Genomic DNA, 19,641 nt, shown 5'->3' on the forward strand with positions numbered 1-19,641 from the left:
GACCTCTCCTTAAACTCACTCAGTATTGATAGAATTATCTCTAAGAATTTCTACGGTATAAGCAACTGTAAAGAACAAAGCAATTCAGTATATGCAACTATGTAACTTTTCTTGTTTGTCTCCATGGAGATACTTTGTCTGGAATATTATAGAGTATGTCATTCAACCTGTTTATCTTCATAGAGATAATCTGGTGAGGTCACCAGGCCAAATTACAGGTCAGGGGCCTCATTTACCAAGGATTGAGTAGGAATTTTCTTAAGTGGCCATAAGAAGCTGCATCATGTAAACTCCTGATTTATAAAAACCTGCAGCTGCAAATTTACAGAATTTACTCAAATAATACAGTGATGTAGAAAATGTTCCACTCTCATATATTCTCATAACTAATTTTACTCCTATATATTAGATTAAACCTACTTGTGGGCATTAGTTTATATACACAAAATTCACAAGCAAAGCCATCATGTCTTTCTATTCACTAATGTTAATTCTCGGTTTGGAAATTTCGAAGTGTGACAAGTGAGATGATGACCACTAAATGCCCAACAGTGATATAAAATTCAGACAACAATCTCTCCTTTCACATCTCAAATAAATGAGCAGATATGTGATTCTTCTGTGCAGCGCCACTGTGGCTGCTGACTGCTAACCCCAATGGATTTTACAATTTCACTTTGTGCCAATGCAGCTTCTGGGAATACCACAAAACAAGCCCTTTATAACTCACAATGGAAAATAACTGCATTTCAGTGGGAGTGGCAATGATAAAACACTTGATCTTAAAAGTTATTATTTCCCTTATAGCTGCATAATTACAAACATGTGAATAGGCTAAACAAAGCAATATTGACAATTTGTCCAAATAAAAGCTGAAATAATTATAAAATGTATATAGCTAAAAGCAATTATAAAATTATTCCCACAAGATAACTACAGAAATCCTTTTTTCCCTTTTGAATGATGGAAATAAACAGCTTAAAGCTACAGGTGGAGTCAGTTCATTTGATCACAGCAAAGAGTAAACCAGGACAAAATATTGAACTGATTAAAACAGAAGCAATATTGGATTTATCCAATACAATAATGTACTAAAGTAAACAAACTGCTGTGCATCACGAACAGAATAGAAGCAGAATATTAACTATCAAGTCTTACCCTGAAGTCCAAGCCCAAAGTCACATGATGAAAGTCAAAATGAGGACAGGGACTGGAACTTACCTGGAAGAGAGAACAAGAGAAATATTAGTAAAAAAATAAGGATTTATCAACTTGATCATGATTCAATGCTATTACTCTAAGTGAGGCAGCAGCAGTGGCTCTAATATAAAGTGTTGGTGTGTCCTTAGGCAAGACACTTGCCCACATTGCCTAGTATGAACTGTTTTAGTGTTGGTAGTACTCAGAGAGGGAGATGGCGCAGATTGGCAGCCTCACTTCCATCAGTCTACGTCAGGGGCAGCTGTGGCTTGGAGTTTACCCTCTTGAAGGGCGCTATATAAATCTAATGCATTATTATTATATCTGTTTCACTGGTGGATCATGTGAATTATGGTTGACTATGTTTTTGAACTCATAGAGAAAATGTGTTGCTATTACACTGAACATCCAACGATCTTTATTAAAAAGGTTTTTCAGAATAAGAACCATATGAACTTACTTTGTAATAATAAAAGATTAAATAAAAATGTGTTTGTAAAATTGTGCAAACATTTAGTATAGAGTTTCTCTCACTATAAATTATATTAACAAGTCCCTATCGAAGTTTTTTGGGTCAAAAACAAATGACTTCTGGAGATCATAACATGCACACATATAGACAACAGACGTACATTCCTTTAGCACAATCTGTTCCTAATTGACTAAGGCATTTTATTTAAACACGTTTCAGGCTCCACAGTTCAGAACATTTGCTATCTATTGTAGTTTATGCTCACCATTTGGCATTGTATGGCAGTCTGCAGTAACAGTACCACCTACTGGACACTCGGAGAACTGCATAGATGTCCTTGACATTGTTCACCTGTTTTGAATCAGCAGCGCACTGACAACCATGACAAATCCAGGGTATATTGTGTAATTGTTTTGTCCTGAAGAAACCAACTGATTGTTAAGGAAGTGTCTGATTATAGAGGGAAAGGTTGAGTGGATTTCAGGAAACAGAGGGTTAATCTGATTACATAATCCGATCAGGGAGGGCTGTGGTCAATGTGCACTGGCGAGACATACAGGGTTAACTGGATTACTATTGGATTACTGTGAAATAGAGACAAATTACTTAAAACATGCACTCAACACACACACGTCATATGCAGCCCCTATGTAACAAACTGCAATACACTGAATTAAAGGTGCACTGCGTAATTTTTCTAGTGGAGGGTCTGCCCCCTGCTTGTCTCAAGAATAAGGGATTGTACCGCTTTGAATGTCTGGTATTAAATGTTTTCTTTAATTACAGACATTGTTAATGAAAAAATACTATATTTGATGCTTGGTGGTGTCACCATGGAGATAAATCATACTGTGGGACATTCCAGGCAAAACAATAACATCTCCATGGAGACAAGGATACATACGCTCCACCAGAAAAGTTTCATTCTTGAAGTCAGTAGGCTATACTTCAGGGGATTTAAAATGTGACAAAGTGTGAGCATTAATAGACTAATTAATCTGATATATCCTGTTCTGTCACTAGATGGCAATGTGCAAAGAGTTCCAAGAAACACCACTATTTTTATAGAAGAAATTAGATATTGAGCAAAACATTACCAATTTAAATGTACAAACATCTTCCAATTATCACAATTCAAAGGGTTGACTGTGAGGGCTCTGGGTTTCTTTTCACCTAGTGACAGAACCACACATATAAACTCTCAGTCATGGCCAAAATGAGAAGGAAGAGGAGATAAAATACAGCATTTGAAATCCTTAATCTTTAGCATCATGGGAAAAATACATTCAAATAAACCTTAATTAGTAAAACTATAGACACCTGTAGCATAGATAAATCACAACTTGGACCCACAGACAGGCTGGAGAGAATCGGGTTAAGTATTTTAAAGATGGCCGCCTTCCTGTCCACTCCTCAGATCAAATGTCCACTAAAACATGTGAAGATATCAGAGCTACAGCTGCTGCGAGTGATACAAGAGTCTGGCTGTTAAACACAAGTAAGAGCAAGGGTCACAGCCAGCAGACCACACAACAGGGCTGCATGATATTTTGAATGGGGCTGGGAATTACAGGGTCGTGATTGGAGGTGCATGGATCAAGATACAATAATATGACAATTTTGCAATACATGAGGCGACAGAGGCTCAGTTGATAGAGTGTTTATCCTCTGATCCAAAGGTTGACAGTTTGAATCCCGCTCTCAACATAAACGTCATTGGTAGAGTGGCCAGATATACTGATCCACAGGTTGGCGGTGTGACTCCAGCTCCCACAAATACTGTTGTTGGGTCCTTGGGCAAGACACTTAACCCACCTCGCCTCCAGTGTCTGTTTACACTGGTGTATGAATGTGTGTGTGTGAATGGGTGAGTGGTGCTTTGATGTAAAATGTTTGAGTGCATAGAAGGTGTATAAGCATTAACAAAAATGTGAATAAAAAACAAGACACAAAATTGTAAGCAACACTATTGTTATAATAACTTTTACCGTTACAATTGCCACTACATACTGTATTTTAGTATAACAATACTTTCATTTTTACTGTAATTTGGAGGTTACACAAAAACAAATTATGAACAAAAAAAAAATGTATAAAAATCTGGAACATTTTTTCTTTAAAGCATTTTGAATACATTACATGAGTAGCACAGAAAATATCTAGTTCCATCCCCTCAACTCACCAGAGCCATAGATTTGTCACTAGCTCTGATGTTATCTAAGGGTTTAATACATGTGCAGGAAACTGTGGGAATACAATAAGGAAACAAGATGGACGCTAAATCATCCAAAATTACAGATTACAATCTCAGTTGAGCCATAGTGGAAAACCACATAGCAACAATAAAGACATGGAACTGACCATGGACTGCAATTTTGACTGGATACTGCTGCGATAATGACTGTATTATGAGGCAATGTTATTCAAATGTATCTTATCTATAATTAAAAAATCAAAATATTATAAACCAAACTACACCCAGTACTTCAATATGTGAATGACCTTGCTACATTTTTACTTATTTAATCTGTACTGCAAACTATAAGACATTAGAATTAAAATAAAGAATGAGAAATCTGCTTTATACTCATTTCACACATGTACTGTACTTATACTGCAGTCTAAATATTTAAAAGTTTTGATAGTATTATAGGGCTAATCAGTGCACTGTAGACAATCACGCAGGAGTGGAACTTTTCAATATATTATTTTATTTTACTTTATATTATTTGCACATATATATAAAAATAATACAATAGATAAACAGTAGGTACAGGCTAAAACTCCAAAAGGCATAACACGTTCTGTCCATGTGTGTGTCCAGGCAGACAGAGAAATTGTCAATAGAAAACCTCAAGATTTTGCCTCCCAAACACTTTCCCTTTCGGTTCAGTCATTTGTAACAGGACCACAGGGTCAAATGGACTGACCTCCTTTGAAATGAATACAACCCCTTTGAACTAGAGCCCTTAAAATCTATTTATCACTGTCATTTTAAAAAACAAAAGGGAGTATTATTCACAAAGAAACAAATATGCTAAAGAGCTGAAAGACAACGTATGAGTTTTAAATCTTCTGAGGTCAAGAGTTAACATGACAGGTTACTCCTGCACTCCAAAACAAACAAATACTGGTATAAAAAAAAAAAAAAAAGTGAATAAAGTTCCCAATCTGGCAATGCACGTCAGACCACAGAAATCTTGTACTGTAATTACACAAATCCCAAAATACTGGAATGAGCTGGTTGCGTAATTGAGCCTTATTTCAAAAAGGAAGGAAAATTCACAGATGCCAGGCCTAAATGAGTGGTCATTATATCTCAGAGGATATTTTTTGATTGATTGATTGATAATCTTAGCAAACTATTCATTGTAAATCACCAGCTGATGTCACATGCTTTTATTTTTCTCATAAAGAAAGTACTTAGGTTTAATTTACTCTAACTTTGTAGGTTTTCTGGTGGTACACAGGGTCCTCTTCAATTGTACTATTTGTTTACACCTAATTAAGACCTGATACAGTCCAGGTTTAGATTTGGTTTAGGTGTAAATCCAAATTTTATCTTTAGTGGTAATTGGTGTGAAAAGTTTGACAGATATATAGCATATTCATTGTTTATTTTAATCAAATATACCCACTGACTGTGTACTTTCATCTAGAAATAAAGGAGCTTACATGAATGAAGATAATTTATTGCATAGAAACAAGCTAAAAGTGTGAAATTACCTCAAATCACTAAATGGAAAATGGAAATGACCAAAATAATAGCCGACCATCAATAATATTTAGTTACAGTTTTCCTTGGCATGTACAATAAGTACTAATAGCCAATTTACACAGGAAACAGCCAAGGACAATGGGTGAAAAGGTGTTGAGGTGACGACATGATTACAAATGAACTGGTCTAGTTGAGTGCATTAGAAGCATTCACTGAAGCGAGGAGGCTTTTGTGCGTGGGATCTCCGGGGAAATGCTCTCGACCAATCAGAGCAGACCTGGCATCTTTAGTCCCACCCCCTGGATTAGTTAGACTCATAAAAAATGTGGTTCAAAGTCGTCACCACATTTTACCAGGCCTAAATAACCTCAACCAGACATCAAACTGCTTTTAATTAGTCTATTTTAGTTGCTTGTCTCGCCAGCTTCAGACAGAAGCTATTATTTGATCAAAACTAGTACTACTACTACTACTACTATTGAGGTATAGGTCTATTGTTTTGCATAATTTTACCATGTATCTTCTGGAGACTTGCCCAGAACTTTAACGTGGAAGAAAAATTTGAAATCTTTTGTTCCTATAAAAACATAAATGTATTTTTTGGTGCAGTGAAAACAAAAAACATACAGTAGCAGTTTAAATCCACAGTTTGCTACTAGCTGTGTTCAAGTTACAAATCAGATCTGTGGAGAGGCAACCCTGCTCACAGTGAGAATGCATGCATGCACCTGTAATGGAATAAACAATAACAATAAGCAATGTTTTTTCATATCATACTGTTTAAAGTTCGAGGAAAAGCAATAACATCCCACCAAAAAAGATACATAATACACTTTAAAATATATATTATATAACACATGATAACAAGTGAATAATGCACTGTCAGTGTGTAAAAACAAGGTCATGCCAAGGTAACATCTGAGGCTTTGGAAGGACAAGCTCATTAGGATAATCCTGACCCACTGTAGGGCCTGAATGAATGTTGTCATGGCAACGAGTACTGAGAAAGTTAAAGAAGTTAGAGTGATTTTGGAGCCAATGACGAAGCAACATTACAGCTTGAATACTAAACATTTCACAACACACCATGTTCACTGCTGGTACTTGTACATACAAGTAAAACTTTAGCCAAAACTGTATAGATATTTTATTTATCAGGAGGTGAATGGCACAACTTTTCATGGGTTTCAGCTACGGCAACTGTCCTCCGTGGTTATAGTGAATAAGCTATTAAAATCTAAATATTATCTTTTGAATGCAGAAACGTACTCTATGGGTCCTGTCAAAGGCCTTCAAATCAGGAAGGAATTGTTTGTCTGAAACCCATAAATAATGACAACCCACTTAAAATCTTTATCTTTATTGTTTTTTGTTTTTTATGTGGTAATTAAAAAAAGAAAAGTGTGTTACTGTAGTAAGAAAATTGCACTTAAAGAAGACATATTGCATTTGTCTGGTATATAGTTATAATCTATAACACTCGTGGATTGTTATGTTATAATTAGCACATTTTAAAAAATCATCTAAAACAACACCAGAAAGGAACATTGTTGGGAATAATGTCATAATAATGGCGTTAATAACGGCGTTATTTTGCCAGCAGCAAGTAATCTAGTCTCAGCAGGTGACAGATCAGAGGAGTTGCAAAGTTTTTCCTTTGTTTCGGGAAGTAAACAAGACTGAGCCGAGGGATTAGAGACAGTGATTGGCTAAAAAGAGATTGTAAGGAGACTGTAAAGATCGTAAGGACACTGTAAAGGTAACCAATCAGAAGACCAATCTCTAGGTGGCTGTAAAGACTTTCCTGACATTTCATTGGTTTAGCACTGGCAGTACTCACTCATATATTAACTGTTTTCAATATACATGGGCAAATGTGCAGATTCTTCTGAGTTGAATGGATACACATCGTTATTCGACAACTCTTTGCGGTGGGAGTACAAAATGATGACAGCAAGAGTGACGCGTGCATTTGCAGTTTACAGATCGCCAAAAAGACATCAGGGCGATGACATACGCCAGTGCAGCTAATCTAGTATCTGTTTGGCGGTTCACCTCTGGATTTACAAGTGTATCAGTGGTGTCATGTGGTGTGCACATGTTTGTAATACTCTGATATCTGTGCGTTTGATAAATGCGCTGTTTGGCCACAGTCTGCTGTGTAAAGAGGACAGTAGTTTGCTCTGCGTTCTTATGACTGTACAGTTGTGAGTTTGTTTCGGGGATTTTGAGTTCTGTGGATGAAAATAGCTTATAAAGCTGACTCAGAATGCATTTGGTTATTTGCACGGCAAATAAGGCTGAATATAGGTAATTTTTACTTGTAAAAACAGATAGGATGTATTTGTGAGATTTTTTTTAACTTTACTTTATTTGGTAATTAGTTACTTTCATCACACAGTAACACAGTTACTTTGGGGGAAAACTAAGGGGTAACTATAACAAATAACTTTTTTAAAGGTCTGCTTACTTCCACATTAGAAACCTGCGGTGCCCAATGGGAGCAGATGTCGCCATAAACGTCATCACAACAAACAGCCGTGCAGCTGACGGCCCCTCCGATAGATAACTGCAGGTCATGCTACAGAGTAATGGATTTGTTTTCATTTGTATGAAAATGGCTACGCAGCATGGCCGAATCCGACACGTATCAGCAATTAATAAAATAAAATTGGAGAATGAAGTAAGTACAGAAGAGGAGTTGTGTGCCAGTGATGCCATATTGCATCTTGAAAATAAGCGATTAAAGATTGCCCAAACATTGTATGAATGAGTCCAAATACAACTTTGGGTGAGTAAATGGTGAGGGGAAACAACTATTTATTTATTTATTTGATTGGTGCATGTTAATGAACAGACATGATTCAATGTGAATGTAAACACACTGGATTATAGCTAAAGGCTAATTTCCCTCCGTTGTCCCAAGGGTTGGGGTCACCAAAGGGTCAAAATAAAAACTGCACACTACATGCATTGTACAGTTCCCATAATTGCATATTCCACTCATTGCACATTATACTCATTGCACAATTCCCATTATTGCACCACACAAAATACTGCATATTCCATTCATTACACAGTCCCCATTATTTCAGTCGGTTTGGCCCACTTACATTTTATACCCACCCCCTTCATATTTGTCCATACATGCAAATATGTCTCTATAGAAAAGTTAGAATGACATTGCCACTGTAGATATATGTGGGACATATATACACATAACATGGTTAAAAGCTTTAACAAATCGATTTTGCATAATAGGTTTAAGAGAATGTAATTTTAAAAAAAAATCAAATACAAAAAACAAACAAAAACAAAAACATTCTGTTGAAACAAGAAATAAAAATGCTTTAAAAAAAAATAAAAAATCAGAAACTATTAGTTTTACAGTGCAAGTGCCTGTTATAATTTGCATTTAAAAAGCATCAGATCACAAGGTTGTCACCAGCTCTGAAGGTTACTCTGAGTAAACAGAAAACCCCATGTCAATTCTAAATATTGACACACTGTCTCTCTGTTTTCTCCACATGTGCAGTCCCTACCCCTCCTCCCCATCCCACTGTCCTCTTATAACCACCTGACACTAGCTCCGATGCAGTATTTCCCTCTCCCCTCTCCTCATCTCTGCATCGAAGTGCCGCATACAGCAACCACGTCCTCTGCGTCCCCCCTTATAAAACCTCTCCTCAGCATTATCCTCCCCCCGATCGCCGCTGTCCCAACCTATGTCCACTCCCCTGCGGTGTCCAGCTAGCACAATAGCACAACAACAAAAGCCATTCACAACACTATTATCGACCAAAGCGTGCAGCAAGCAGGGGTAGATTACTTGCACTAAAAACTGAGAAATTTCAACTATTATTGTGTTTCATTATGATGAGGAAGTTCAGATTAAAGGGAGGGGTTTGACCAAAAAGAGGCAGTCCAACTATTGCATGGTCATGACATGAGGAAGTAAATATCCCATAGGCTGAGTTTGCACTTGTCCCGGTTTGGTCCTGGTTTAGTTCTGATGTAGACTTGTTTGTTTCTGTTCTAGTCCAGGTTTAGTCCAGGTTTAGTCCCAGTTTTGATAATTGTAATACCTTTGAGGGAGTAGATCTCATGTTGAATAGACCGCGCAGAATCCATGCTGAAAACTCCAAGATGCTAGCTCCACACACAGTTGGCGTCAGTGTTGTTTTAAAATGCGTCTAGGGCTGTTTTCCTCCTCCTCTTGCTGCCACATGGACTTGGCAATAGCACAGTTTTTCTGCTTTTCTCTCTCTCACTCTCACTCCAGTACAATGCCACGAAAAAGAGGAATTATAAAGGGAGCCAGAACACACCTCCGTTCTCTCCCCCTCCTCCTTATCCCAGCCTGGTGTTGTCCCGTCTCAGCCGCGTGGAGGTTTAACTCTCAGGGAGGTGCTTCAGCCAATAACAGCCATCGGAGCAGCAGCATCAGTGTGAAGAAACACCAATAGCCCAGCACTGGAGAGCACTGTCAGAGAGGCATGGATGTACGCTTGGTTGAGGAAAATGGGTGTGAATCGTGATGTGCACTGCAAGACTAATGTTATCAGTCATCTGTAGAGGGTATATGGCATTAATGAATCCGCTTAATAAAATGACCATTGTGCAAGGCTTCACAAATTACTCTGCTATGACTCAGCAATATGTCTGCAGTAGTGAATGCTGCATTGCAAACTCCATGATTAAAGGTGGAAGAAACTAACTGCTGTTTTGTTGGCGATTTCCATAATAATAAAAAGCTGTTATTTATCTGCATTTGTGTATTTTGTGTTAATTTGACATTTAAATTAATTTTCAACCATTACATTTGCATGTTTCAACATATTTCAAATGGCCTCACTTGATGTCGTCAAAATATTGTCACCAGGTCAGGAGGACGACCATCAATATTGCCCGGCTCTAACTTTTATCCAGGCCTGGGGCTAACTCAAAGAGTGCACTTTATAGAGACATCTTATCTTTATTTATACAGGGAGAGTCAGTGAGAGTACCAGTCTCTCTTATTCATGAGCGTTCTCTTTATTTTTAACAGCTGCTTTATCAGTGGAATTGTTAAAAAACATAGATTGTGATTGTATCTGCTACATTGTTCTATCTATCTATGGATGATTATGTTATAATTTGGACATTTTAAATCACAATATTCATCTAAAATATCTTAAAAGAAACAAGTTTGCTGACTTCCGAGTTTGAAAACTGTGGTGCCCAATGGGAGTCGACATCACTGTACACGTCATCACAACAAAGACCCGGCATCTCCGATGGACAGCAGCAGATCACACTAGCTAGACGCAGATTTTTTTTTCATTTGTACGAAAATGACTACACAGAGCTGCCGAATCCTACGTGTATCACCCATTACCGTAATTGGATAAGGAGGTAACAGAGAAGTGAGACAGTGAAAATAGGAATTGATCGGCAATATGGCGATGATTAAAGATTGCTCAAACATGAACAAATCAAAATACAACACAAATCACTCCAAATACAATCTTGAGAGGGCAAATGAGAAGGAGAAATGATAATAACATGGTTAAAAGGTCTGAAAAGTTGATTTTGCATAACCTCTCTTTCCTAATGCATATTATAATAAAACAAATATTGAGAACTAAGATAAAAGAGCAAAGTTGATTGTTTGTATAAAATTATCTGCACAAGTCTATGTCCAAACAAACCCAGAGCAGTCTACCTTCTTCTCCCCTCCACACTGAATCTAAAAAGTCATCCAAAACGCATAACTCTGTCAGCTGCTTTCTCTTACGCCCGAAAAAACAACTTCAATATTTCAGTTTACCAAAACCATAAATCACACTTTCAAAATTAAAAAACAAACACTCCTTAAAATCATCTACCCACTATCACTCAACAATATTATTCTTTCATAGAAACTAAAGCAGAACAAAATGCAACCAGACCCTAAACTGTAACTATGCCCTGCTCCAAGTGTCTCACCCTAACATAGATGTGCAGAATTCAACATTGTCCTCTCAATCTGACTGTATAAAACATTAAGTAGCTGCTAAACAGAGTGAGGAAGGAGAAATAGGAAACCATAGTAGAAACATATGGTGAAGCATGTAGTAAGTACCATTTTGAGAGCATGGGCATGTATTTCTGTATGCATTATATTGCTGGAAGAACTTAATGACCCTTCTCAGTCAACAGCAGTGTAATCAATAAGTGCTTTGAGCTGAAGATATCTGATACAGCAGAAATGAACCAGAGGAAGATGGAGATCAAAGCTTAACTCAAGCACTACACAAATACCATAATCAAAATTTTTATTCAATTCTTTGTTATGAGCTGTTATTTGATCCAAAATCTACCAAATTCATGACATCATTTACTTCAGACTGCAAAGTTTTGTAGTAGGGTTGTTACAATTAAAAAATGAATATTTGATTTTGGTAAAAAAGGAAACGGCTTGATACTCAATACCAATTTTACCATAAGGATTTTAGAATATAATGTAATTTTTTAACACAAAGTAATAGTAGTTTCTTTAAAATTACCATGTGGTCTTATACTAGTTGTTATATAAAGTCAAATCTCCCAGTTTTTGTAATTTTATTTTAAGTGTTGATGCTCAAATTGGAGTACCGGTACCTTGTTTTGGTACAAACTAGTTTTAGTATAGATTCATATCAGGGGATCAACAACTTAAAAAAAAACCCAGGAATTTTCTCCCCCTCCACATCAGAAACACAGACTCACTAAATACCTTCACATAACAGCTCAAAATTCACCTTTAGCTCATAGCCTATAGCCCCGTGCAAATGAGACTGCTTCCTCACGACTTATGTCTGTCCTGTCCTTTGTGCTACGCTATTGTGAAGTGTCTTTGAGTTACAGTGAAAATAAAACCCCTATATTGTTATGATGATGATTATTATTGATTTGCAGTAATTAAAGTTTCTCCAATTAATAAGTAAAACTACATAAACTAAAAAATGAATAGGACAAAAATGTTATTATTCTCAATATGTAATTTGCATAGCTGGGTAGATTCACCAAAGTAAAACTTCCATGACAAATATGAAGCAGAACATGTGAGACAAAGCTGGGGTTGATCAATGTTTTAGTAATGAAGCCCTTATTGTAAACAGCCTCTCAAACAGAGGACTGGGAGACCGTCTGTCTACAACATGTTAATCAATAATACATGAGCAGTGTACAGTTTAAGCAAATACAGATTTCTATAAAGCAATACTACGAATCTGTGCCGTATTCCGAAAAAACAAACAAATGAATCTCATGCAATTTATTAAATCTAACCAACAATAGCCTTCACGTGTCTTTTCTCAAACAAAAACATTGTGACTCTTAAATGAAATACTTGAAACAGGACATAGGGCCTCTTTTATTTAGAGTTTTTTTGTGGTTGAAACAGTTGAAAGTGGAGCAAAAACCTCACAGAGACAGCACAGTTTTGCTTCCATTTGCAAATGAATATGCAAAATCTGAGGTGGAGTAAATGCATATAAAGCTGTTTAGCAGGTGGTGCCTGATTGATTACAACTAATAATATAGTATGCTGGAATGACAGGGGCAAACTTTTGCATAGGAAAGGTGCTGAAATTTGTGCATCAAAAGGGTAAACGCTTTAAAATGACCCACAAGGACAGATAAGACAATAACCTGTTGTTGTCAAAGCAGCAGTAATCAAATTTAACTCTTTGGCCCTGCCGTAACAATTAGAATGAGTTCAAATTATATAAGATGGTTTACACGACTGCGTCATGTCTCATGATGTGCGATACGCCTGTAGCTCTGCAGCAAAAATATGCAAGGAGTCTATTTTTGACAGATGCCGCAGTGGTATAAATGATTTTGTGCCGCTATTTATAGCCATGCAGAAGATATCAGGCCTAGAGCAGAACTAAACCAGGGCTAAACCAGGACTAGAGCAGGACTAGAGCAGGACTAGAGCAGGACTATAGCGGCACTAAACCAGGACTAGAGCAGGACTAAAAAGAAATCAACCAGGAACAATTTAACCAAACTAAGTGTGAGTACAGGCTTGGATTCTCAAAAGTTGGCAATAAATCTGTACATCAGTGGATTTGTTACTTTGTAGTACTTCAGTAAGAACAAGGTAACAAATTAGTTAGGGATGTTTTGGTTCATGGAGCTTCAAAGATCCTGTCTCATAACTATATATTTCTCTCTCTCTCCCTCTCTTTCTTTTTCTCCCCCTCTCCCCAAAATACGTTCTTTCCTCTCTTACACCCCTGCCCATTTCTCCCCTATAATCCCCCCCTCTCTCTCCTCTACACTTTCTTCTCACTTTCTCTCACGTTTCTATACTCAATCATCCTCTTTCTCACTCACTCCCTTAATTTCTTATCCCTCTTTTTCCTCTTTTTCTCTCCCCCAATTTCCCATCCCCGCTTCCTCCCCTCTATACTTAATTCTCTCTCCCTCTATACTACTCTCATCACTCTCTCTCCCTCTCTTCCCATTTCTTTGTCTCATAAGTGTTTAAGTGATTTGTGCTTTGGTCTGAACTGTTATCAAACTCTGAGTGCAGCTGTTCAAATGCAAACAGCTTCTCACATCAGTCTGGGTCACAGTCTAAAAATACACATCTTACTATCATCAATACAACCTCCTCTGTTACAGACACAGGGAAACAGGAAGAGGCAACACCATTTTAAAGAAATCACCAGCACATGTGTCAATGTAATGAGGAAATATATTCTAGGACAGTTCTACTATATTTGATTATTGACTTATTATTTACTACAAGTTGGTCAATAGTTGAAACTAAATACGGTGGCCTAGAAAGGACACTTCTGTAGATCCATGACAATGTCTTAAAAACATGAAAAACAGAAGTAGTTATTTTTTAACAGTTTGCAGTGATCCAACGTTATTCCTCACTTAGCTTTACACATTTCATTCATTGATATAAGCGTGTTTCACAACTCTCAAAGACCAATGTGGAGTTTTGCCATAACTGAAAAGCTAACAACAACTAGCATGCTAATGTGAACTTCCTGATTATTAGCCAGTAAAATACTTTCTAATTAGATGCTGACAGTTCACAGCCCACTGAGATTTTGACCTGAATCTGCCTGTTAAGGTCTCTTAGAAATTAAAATTCAAAGATAAATGGAAAAGATTGTATTTTTTGCAGAAAAGAGAATATGAATGAAGGGGACTCTCAATTTCCATTGGCATTTTCCTCTACCCTTGCAAGAGTGACACAGCACAAACTATTGCAGTCACTCTATCATTCGGATAGCACCTTCCTTTTAAAATTCTGTCTAATTCTGTAAAGTTAACAACAACTAGCATGATAAAGTGCACTTATTGGCCTGTAAAATGCTTTTTAATTCAATTCAGACAGTACACAGCTGATGAATTTTGACCTTAAGAGATGCTTATACAATATATCTGTACTGGAGCAAGACAAAATTCGCTCAAATACATGGAAAAAAATTGGGTGCAGGACCTTTAATGACTTGAGCCAACCTCGAGTAGTTACATGCATTGTTGACTTATTGGTACAGCAACTATCCCTACTGTCAATACCACAGTACAAGCAATATTACCCATTCTCTATTAAATTATTCCTATAATGAAAAACATTACAGGAAAGTCTTAAGAGGATCCAGCTTTTGCACATGGTAAAATCAATGAGCCAATCCAAACAATCCAATAAAGATAATGGTCCCACATGTAGACAGTGCTGTGTTTGTGAACAAGCACTTAAGCAAGAAATCCTATTGTCTTCTTAGATAAATTTGCATATATCTTACCACTTTCTTCCAGTTGGCCTAATCAATGCCTTTTCCATGGTCTTATGCGCCTAATACCCACAATTACTGCAAATTGTGCACTGAAAATTTATGGCTCCAAAAGTGCAGTTTTAAAGTTTAAATTGGCCGAGACAACAATACCAAAAACAATGAGACAAAGCCACAGTGATATTTGAAAATAAATGAATGCTATTACCAGGCAGACAATCAGTGATGCTGGGACTGCAGTAGTCAGAGGTCCACCAACGCAAAAGCTGCCTCGGTGAGATCAGAATGAACCCACTTGGACTAGCACACTGTTACTGTGTCTTCAAGCAAGACACTTCACCCATCAAATATACTCAGAGTTTCCCAATGTAATGTAATGTGCTGGTTTCTAATTTCAAATCCATCTGTGTTTTTTTAGATCTCAATTGCAGCTACCTCGGTGTGACAATGTACAAGTATGTTCACAATTACTCTACAAAAGCTAAGAGCTGCATAACCCTCTGGGCCAGAGCCACATTCCTGCTTTAGTCCTGTTCACTGCTCCTCACTGTGCCATTGTTCCACTCAAAACACCGGACTTAGGTGTGGAGTAGACAGGAAACTAACCAGGAGCCAAAATTACTACAAAATTAGGATTGTAGAATGTATTTAAATTTCTGCTTTCTTACAAAATAATTCATTAGAAAAACAACATGGGATGTACATCAAAAAACATACATTTGGGGATTTAAGGCTAGGCTAGTCTATTACAACTATATGTGATTCTTTATTTCAAAGTTTGGGCAAATTTTGTGATATCAAAATGCATTTCTTAGTCTGTATCTGCTTGTTAAGGTCTGAAAAACTCAAAGAGAACTGGAAAAGACTGAATTCTTTGCAAAAAACCCCCCCCCAAAACAAATGGAGAGAACTCCTGACGTAAGAACAAATAAAACATAACACGTATTGTAGGGTCAAAATCTTACATATTTTATATTTTATTGACATTTTCCTGCACTCTTGTAAGAGTGACAGCACAAACTATTGCAGTCAGTCTATCATTCGGACAGCCACTCCCTTTTTAAATTTAGTCTAATTCAGTCTCCAGCTTCTTTTATTACTCCGAAGGACAGAATCACCGTGGATACAATGACAGTTTGTATTCATGTTTCCTTGGCGATTCTTTTTTAACCACACCATTTCTCCGCTCGTGACTTCATCCTTTCGCAAGATTACTAAAACATCTTTCCCAAAGTCATTCACCAATCAATACCGGTACATTCAAACCGGTAGGAAACTCAGCAGTGGAAAGAAGAGGGTGAACTGATAAATGTATTGATCTTCTGTCACTTAAAGCCTAATAAAAGAGCGCACATCCAATCTAATTTAAACTTATGTATAGATGTGGGTGGTGACATAACAGTAGTCAGCTGTTGGTCACCGCATTGGGGAAGACACTAATCCTTGTAAATCACTTCTCAATTACTGCAGTGCTTCATCTGTAAACAGAAGTACAGCAGAGCAGGGATCACTTTACATTGGTGAAATCTCGATGGTGAAGATGCTAAGAGAAGATAGTAGGGCTGAGGGGAACATGACGATAAAAATAAACTTATGATCTGATTCCTGTGGCAATATATGTTATACTAGTGAAATTGTTTTTATAAAGGGCCCATATTATTGTATACTATTTTCCGATCTCTGTTATAATGTTGTTTCCCCATCAAAAACATACCTGGAGTTATGTTTTGTCTCATTCACACGTATAACATACAAATCCTGTATATTACAGTTCTTCTCTTAAACAGAAAACACTCTGTTCCACCTTGTGATGTCATCTGGTGAGACAGGAAGTGCTCCACTGTGTTTTTAAACTCCATACACCAGTACTAGAATCATTTGGAGAATTTCAGCCCTGAATTTGTCAATCTTTACTGAACAAAATATAAAAGGTAGCGGTTAACTTCGTGACATCACGAGGTGGAACAGAACATTTTGGGCTGGAGATGTAGAGTCTAAGTATGTTTTTGATGAGTTAACAGTATTATAACATGACTTAAAGCTCAAAAAAGTCCATTTTGTGTGAAATAGCCTTTAAAGGTGCACTGTATAACTTTTCTGATGGAATATCTGCCACCACGGAGATGTTATTGCTTTCTCTGGAATGTTGCTCCACTTATCTATCTTGCATTCAATCATCTGTGTTTTACTGCTCAAAATTACACTGAAAAACATTATTATTGGGAGTGGGCTTGCCTCTCCACAGAAGTAACTTGGCCTGATGGCGTGACCTGTTGGTCTCCATTTTAATACTTTGGATCATTTCAGTTAAAGCAATCAACCAGGCCCTACACCAGAAAAGTTATGTAGTATGCCTTTAATGAAACTCAAACAGACACAATTTTCCAAACCCATTCCCCTGATTGTGTATTCATCATGTTGTATTCAGTGACATAAACCCAGTCTCCACGGAGGCAGAGACAGTGGCTCATGTTTGTAGTGCACATGTGAAACAGACTGAGATCATGAGGTCGAGATGTCGAGCTGCTGTGAAATCTCAGAGCAGTGACACTTCTGTTCACTGTGTTTAAACCAGGGACCACTGCAGCACCTGGGACGTCCAGTGTGAGGGAAGGGCCAATATGAGGAGAGGGTAGGCCTGTCACAATAATTACTATATCGACTTATAGTTTAATTCATAAAAGCTGGAACAATATTTTTTGGGGTCAATATTTATCGCGATTACACTTTATTCGCACCCCTGGACAATTTTTAGTTATTTTTTTGACCATATGATGAGATTTAACCTGTAAAAGGTTGAATTAATAACTAAATAACTAAAGCAAACTAAGTACTGTGTTTCATTCTGCTGTTTATTTCTTTCAGCTCATGTTTTTTTTTAAATAATATTGTACATGTATCAGTGGCATAAATTAGTTTTAGTATTATAATTTATCATCTATATTTACTTTTATTTTACTTTTATTTACAGCAATATATCGAACTTCAAAATTTGTTATTGTGACAGGCTTAGGAGAGCAAATCATGTAGAAGATATTATTGGACTAAGTGTAGTACTGTGCTAAAGCTAATACTAAGTGAAAGCTGATGAAGTTTCGAAATAAAAAAATCCATACCCAAATACCTATTGATACAACAAGTAATGATCATTTGAGCGGGTCTCAATTCTACAAATTGTCATTTTGAGAGTAAACGTAGCTACTCGTATTAATTTAATTGATAGATAGGTAGGTAGATAGGTAGGTAACTAAGTAGATAGGTAGATAGATGGATAGATATATAGAATTGTATGAGCATGTTCACATTAAAGGGAAATACATCAAAATTAATTAAACACAGGTTGTTGTTTGTGTTTTGTTTTACCGTTGTGAAATCCTAATTGGTATAGAGTTTTCTTTATAGTATAAACATTTAAATTTTTATTCAGTAACAGTGCCACAAAAATAGCTTCTTTCAAAATGTATAATTATAAATACTACTAATTTCTGTAAGGGGTATAGAAGGGTTTAGGTCACACATAGTACATAACTACTGCTCAGAGTCTATTTTTGACCAGGAGGTCGAGTTGCAAGAACCTGATCCAAGGCGTGAGTGGAGAGAGCCAGGCTTTGTCGGACTCAGGATCAAACTTGAACATTGAAATGGGAAGTTTATTTTTACAAAAGAGGGAGGTAGTAGATATGAATATGTTTAAATCTATCTGACATTTTGGAGGATTTCATGCTGTCCAAACTTTATAGGCTGCAAAACTTTCAGAATTGCATATTAACTGATGAAAATTTTGAGACACCCAAGAATAAAATATTACCATGTAGCTTCATCATTGCTTGTGTTGGTGACTGTGACTCCTGTGTCTGTCGTCGGTGTGAGAGAGCTGGAAGTGCAGTCCTCCATGTCGGGTTAGGGTTAGGGTCTCAAAGATCTTTCATACACGGGCTCCTTCACCCCTCTTTCAAACCACAAAGGCTCTTGATCTATTGGGTAACAGGATGGTTTGTGGCTGTTTCACCAGTGTAAATGCTGTTACAACCCACTGTGCTACACTTTATTGCATAGACTACTCGTGCTTTCTACCCTTGGGGATCTTATCGTTAAAGAGTACTAGGATGGAGTGTAAGGTGTTCAAGGGTTTCAGAGATGTACTTATGCCATACTTGGAGAACAGGCGCTTCAGTCGTTCTGACAGGTTACTGACATAAGGGAGAGTGATCTGAGCATTTAGTTTCTTCATAGTTTTAGGTGTTTAGGACTTACTGAGCTGAATTTGGTCAAAGTAACAACATTGGTGAAACAGCTCAGCTTGAGAAGCACAGCAAAACATCCTCTGGTCTGGACTTTGTTGTGCACCTGCACCAACAAGTTAGTTTAACTTATTGAGTAAGAAATGCATAAACATTGGCAGATATTTGATTGGAGAAAGCTAGAGGATCTAAATCGTCCTTTGTATAGGAATTAACTTGTTTGGTAACCAATATAAATATTAA

General features: G+C 37.0%; 1 protein-coding gene across 7 annotated transcripts in view; it reads right to left on the reverse strand.

Moving 5' to 3' along the window:
* The window catches only part of pleca (plectin a), a 113,337-nt gene that overhangs the window by 76,269 nt on the left and 17,427 nt on the right, over nucleotides 1–19,641 (reverse strand). For 2 of the 7 annotated variants that reach the window (XM_055225451.1, XM_055225452.1), the window contains exon 1: nucleotides 9,476–9,670. The exons of 4 other annotated variants lie outside the window; for them this stretch is intronic. In XM_055225451.1, coding sequence (XP_055081426.1) covers nucleotides 9,476–9,521 — 46 coding nt within the window. In that variant the 5' untranslated portion in view covers nucleotides 9,522–9,670. Of the gene's footprint in view, nucleotides 1–9,475; nucleotides 9,671–19,641 lie in introns of those variants that run through there. One more of the 7 variants, XM_055225450.1, reaches the window with a different exon arrangement.

Source organism: Periophthalmus magnuspinnatus, chromosome 11 (assembly GCF_009829125.3).
Source record: "Periophthalmus magnuspinnatus isolate fPerMag1 chromosome 11, fPerMag1.2.pri, whole genome shotgun sequence".
Classification (NCBI taxonomy): domain Eukaryota; kingdom Metazoa; phylum Chordata; class Actinopteri; order Gobiiformes; family Gobiidae; genus Periophthalmus; species Periophthalmus magnuspinnatus.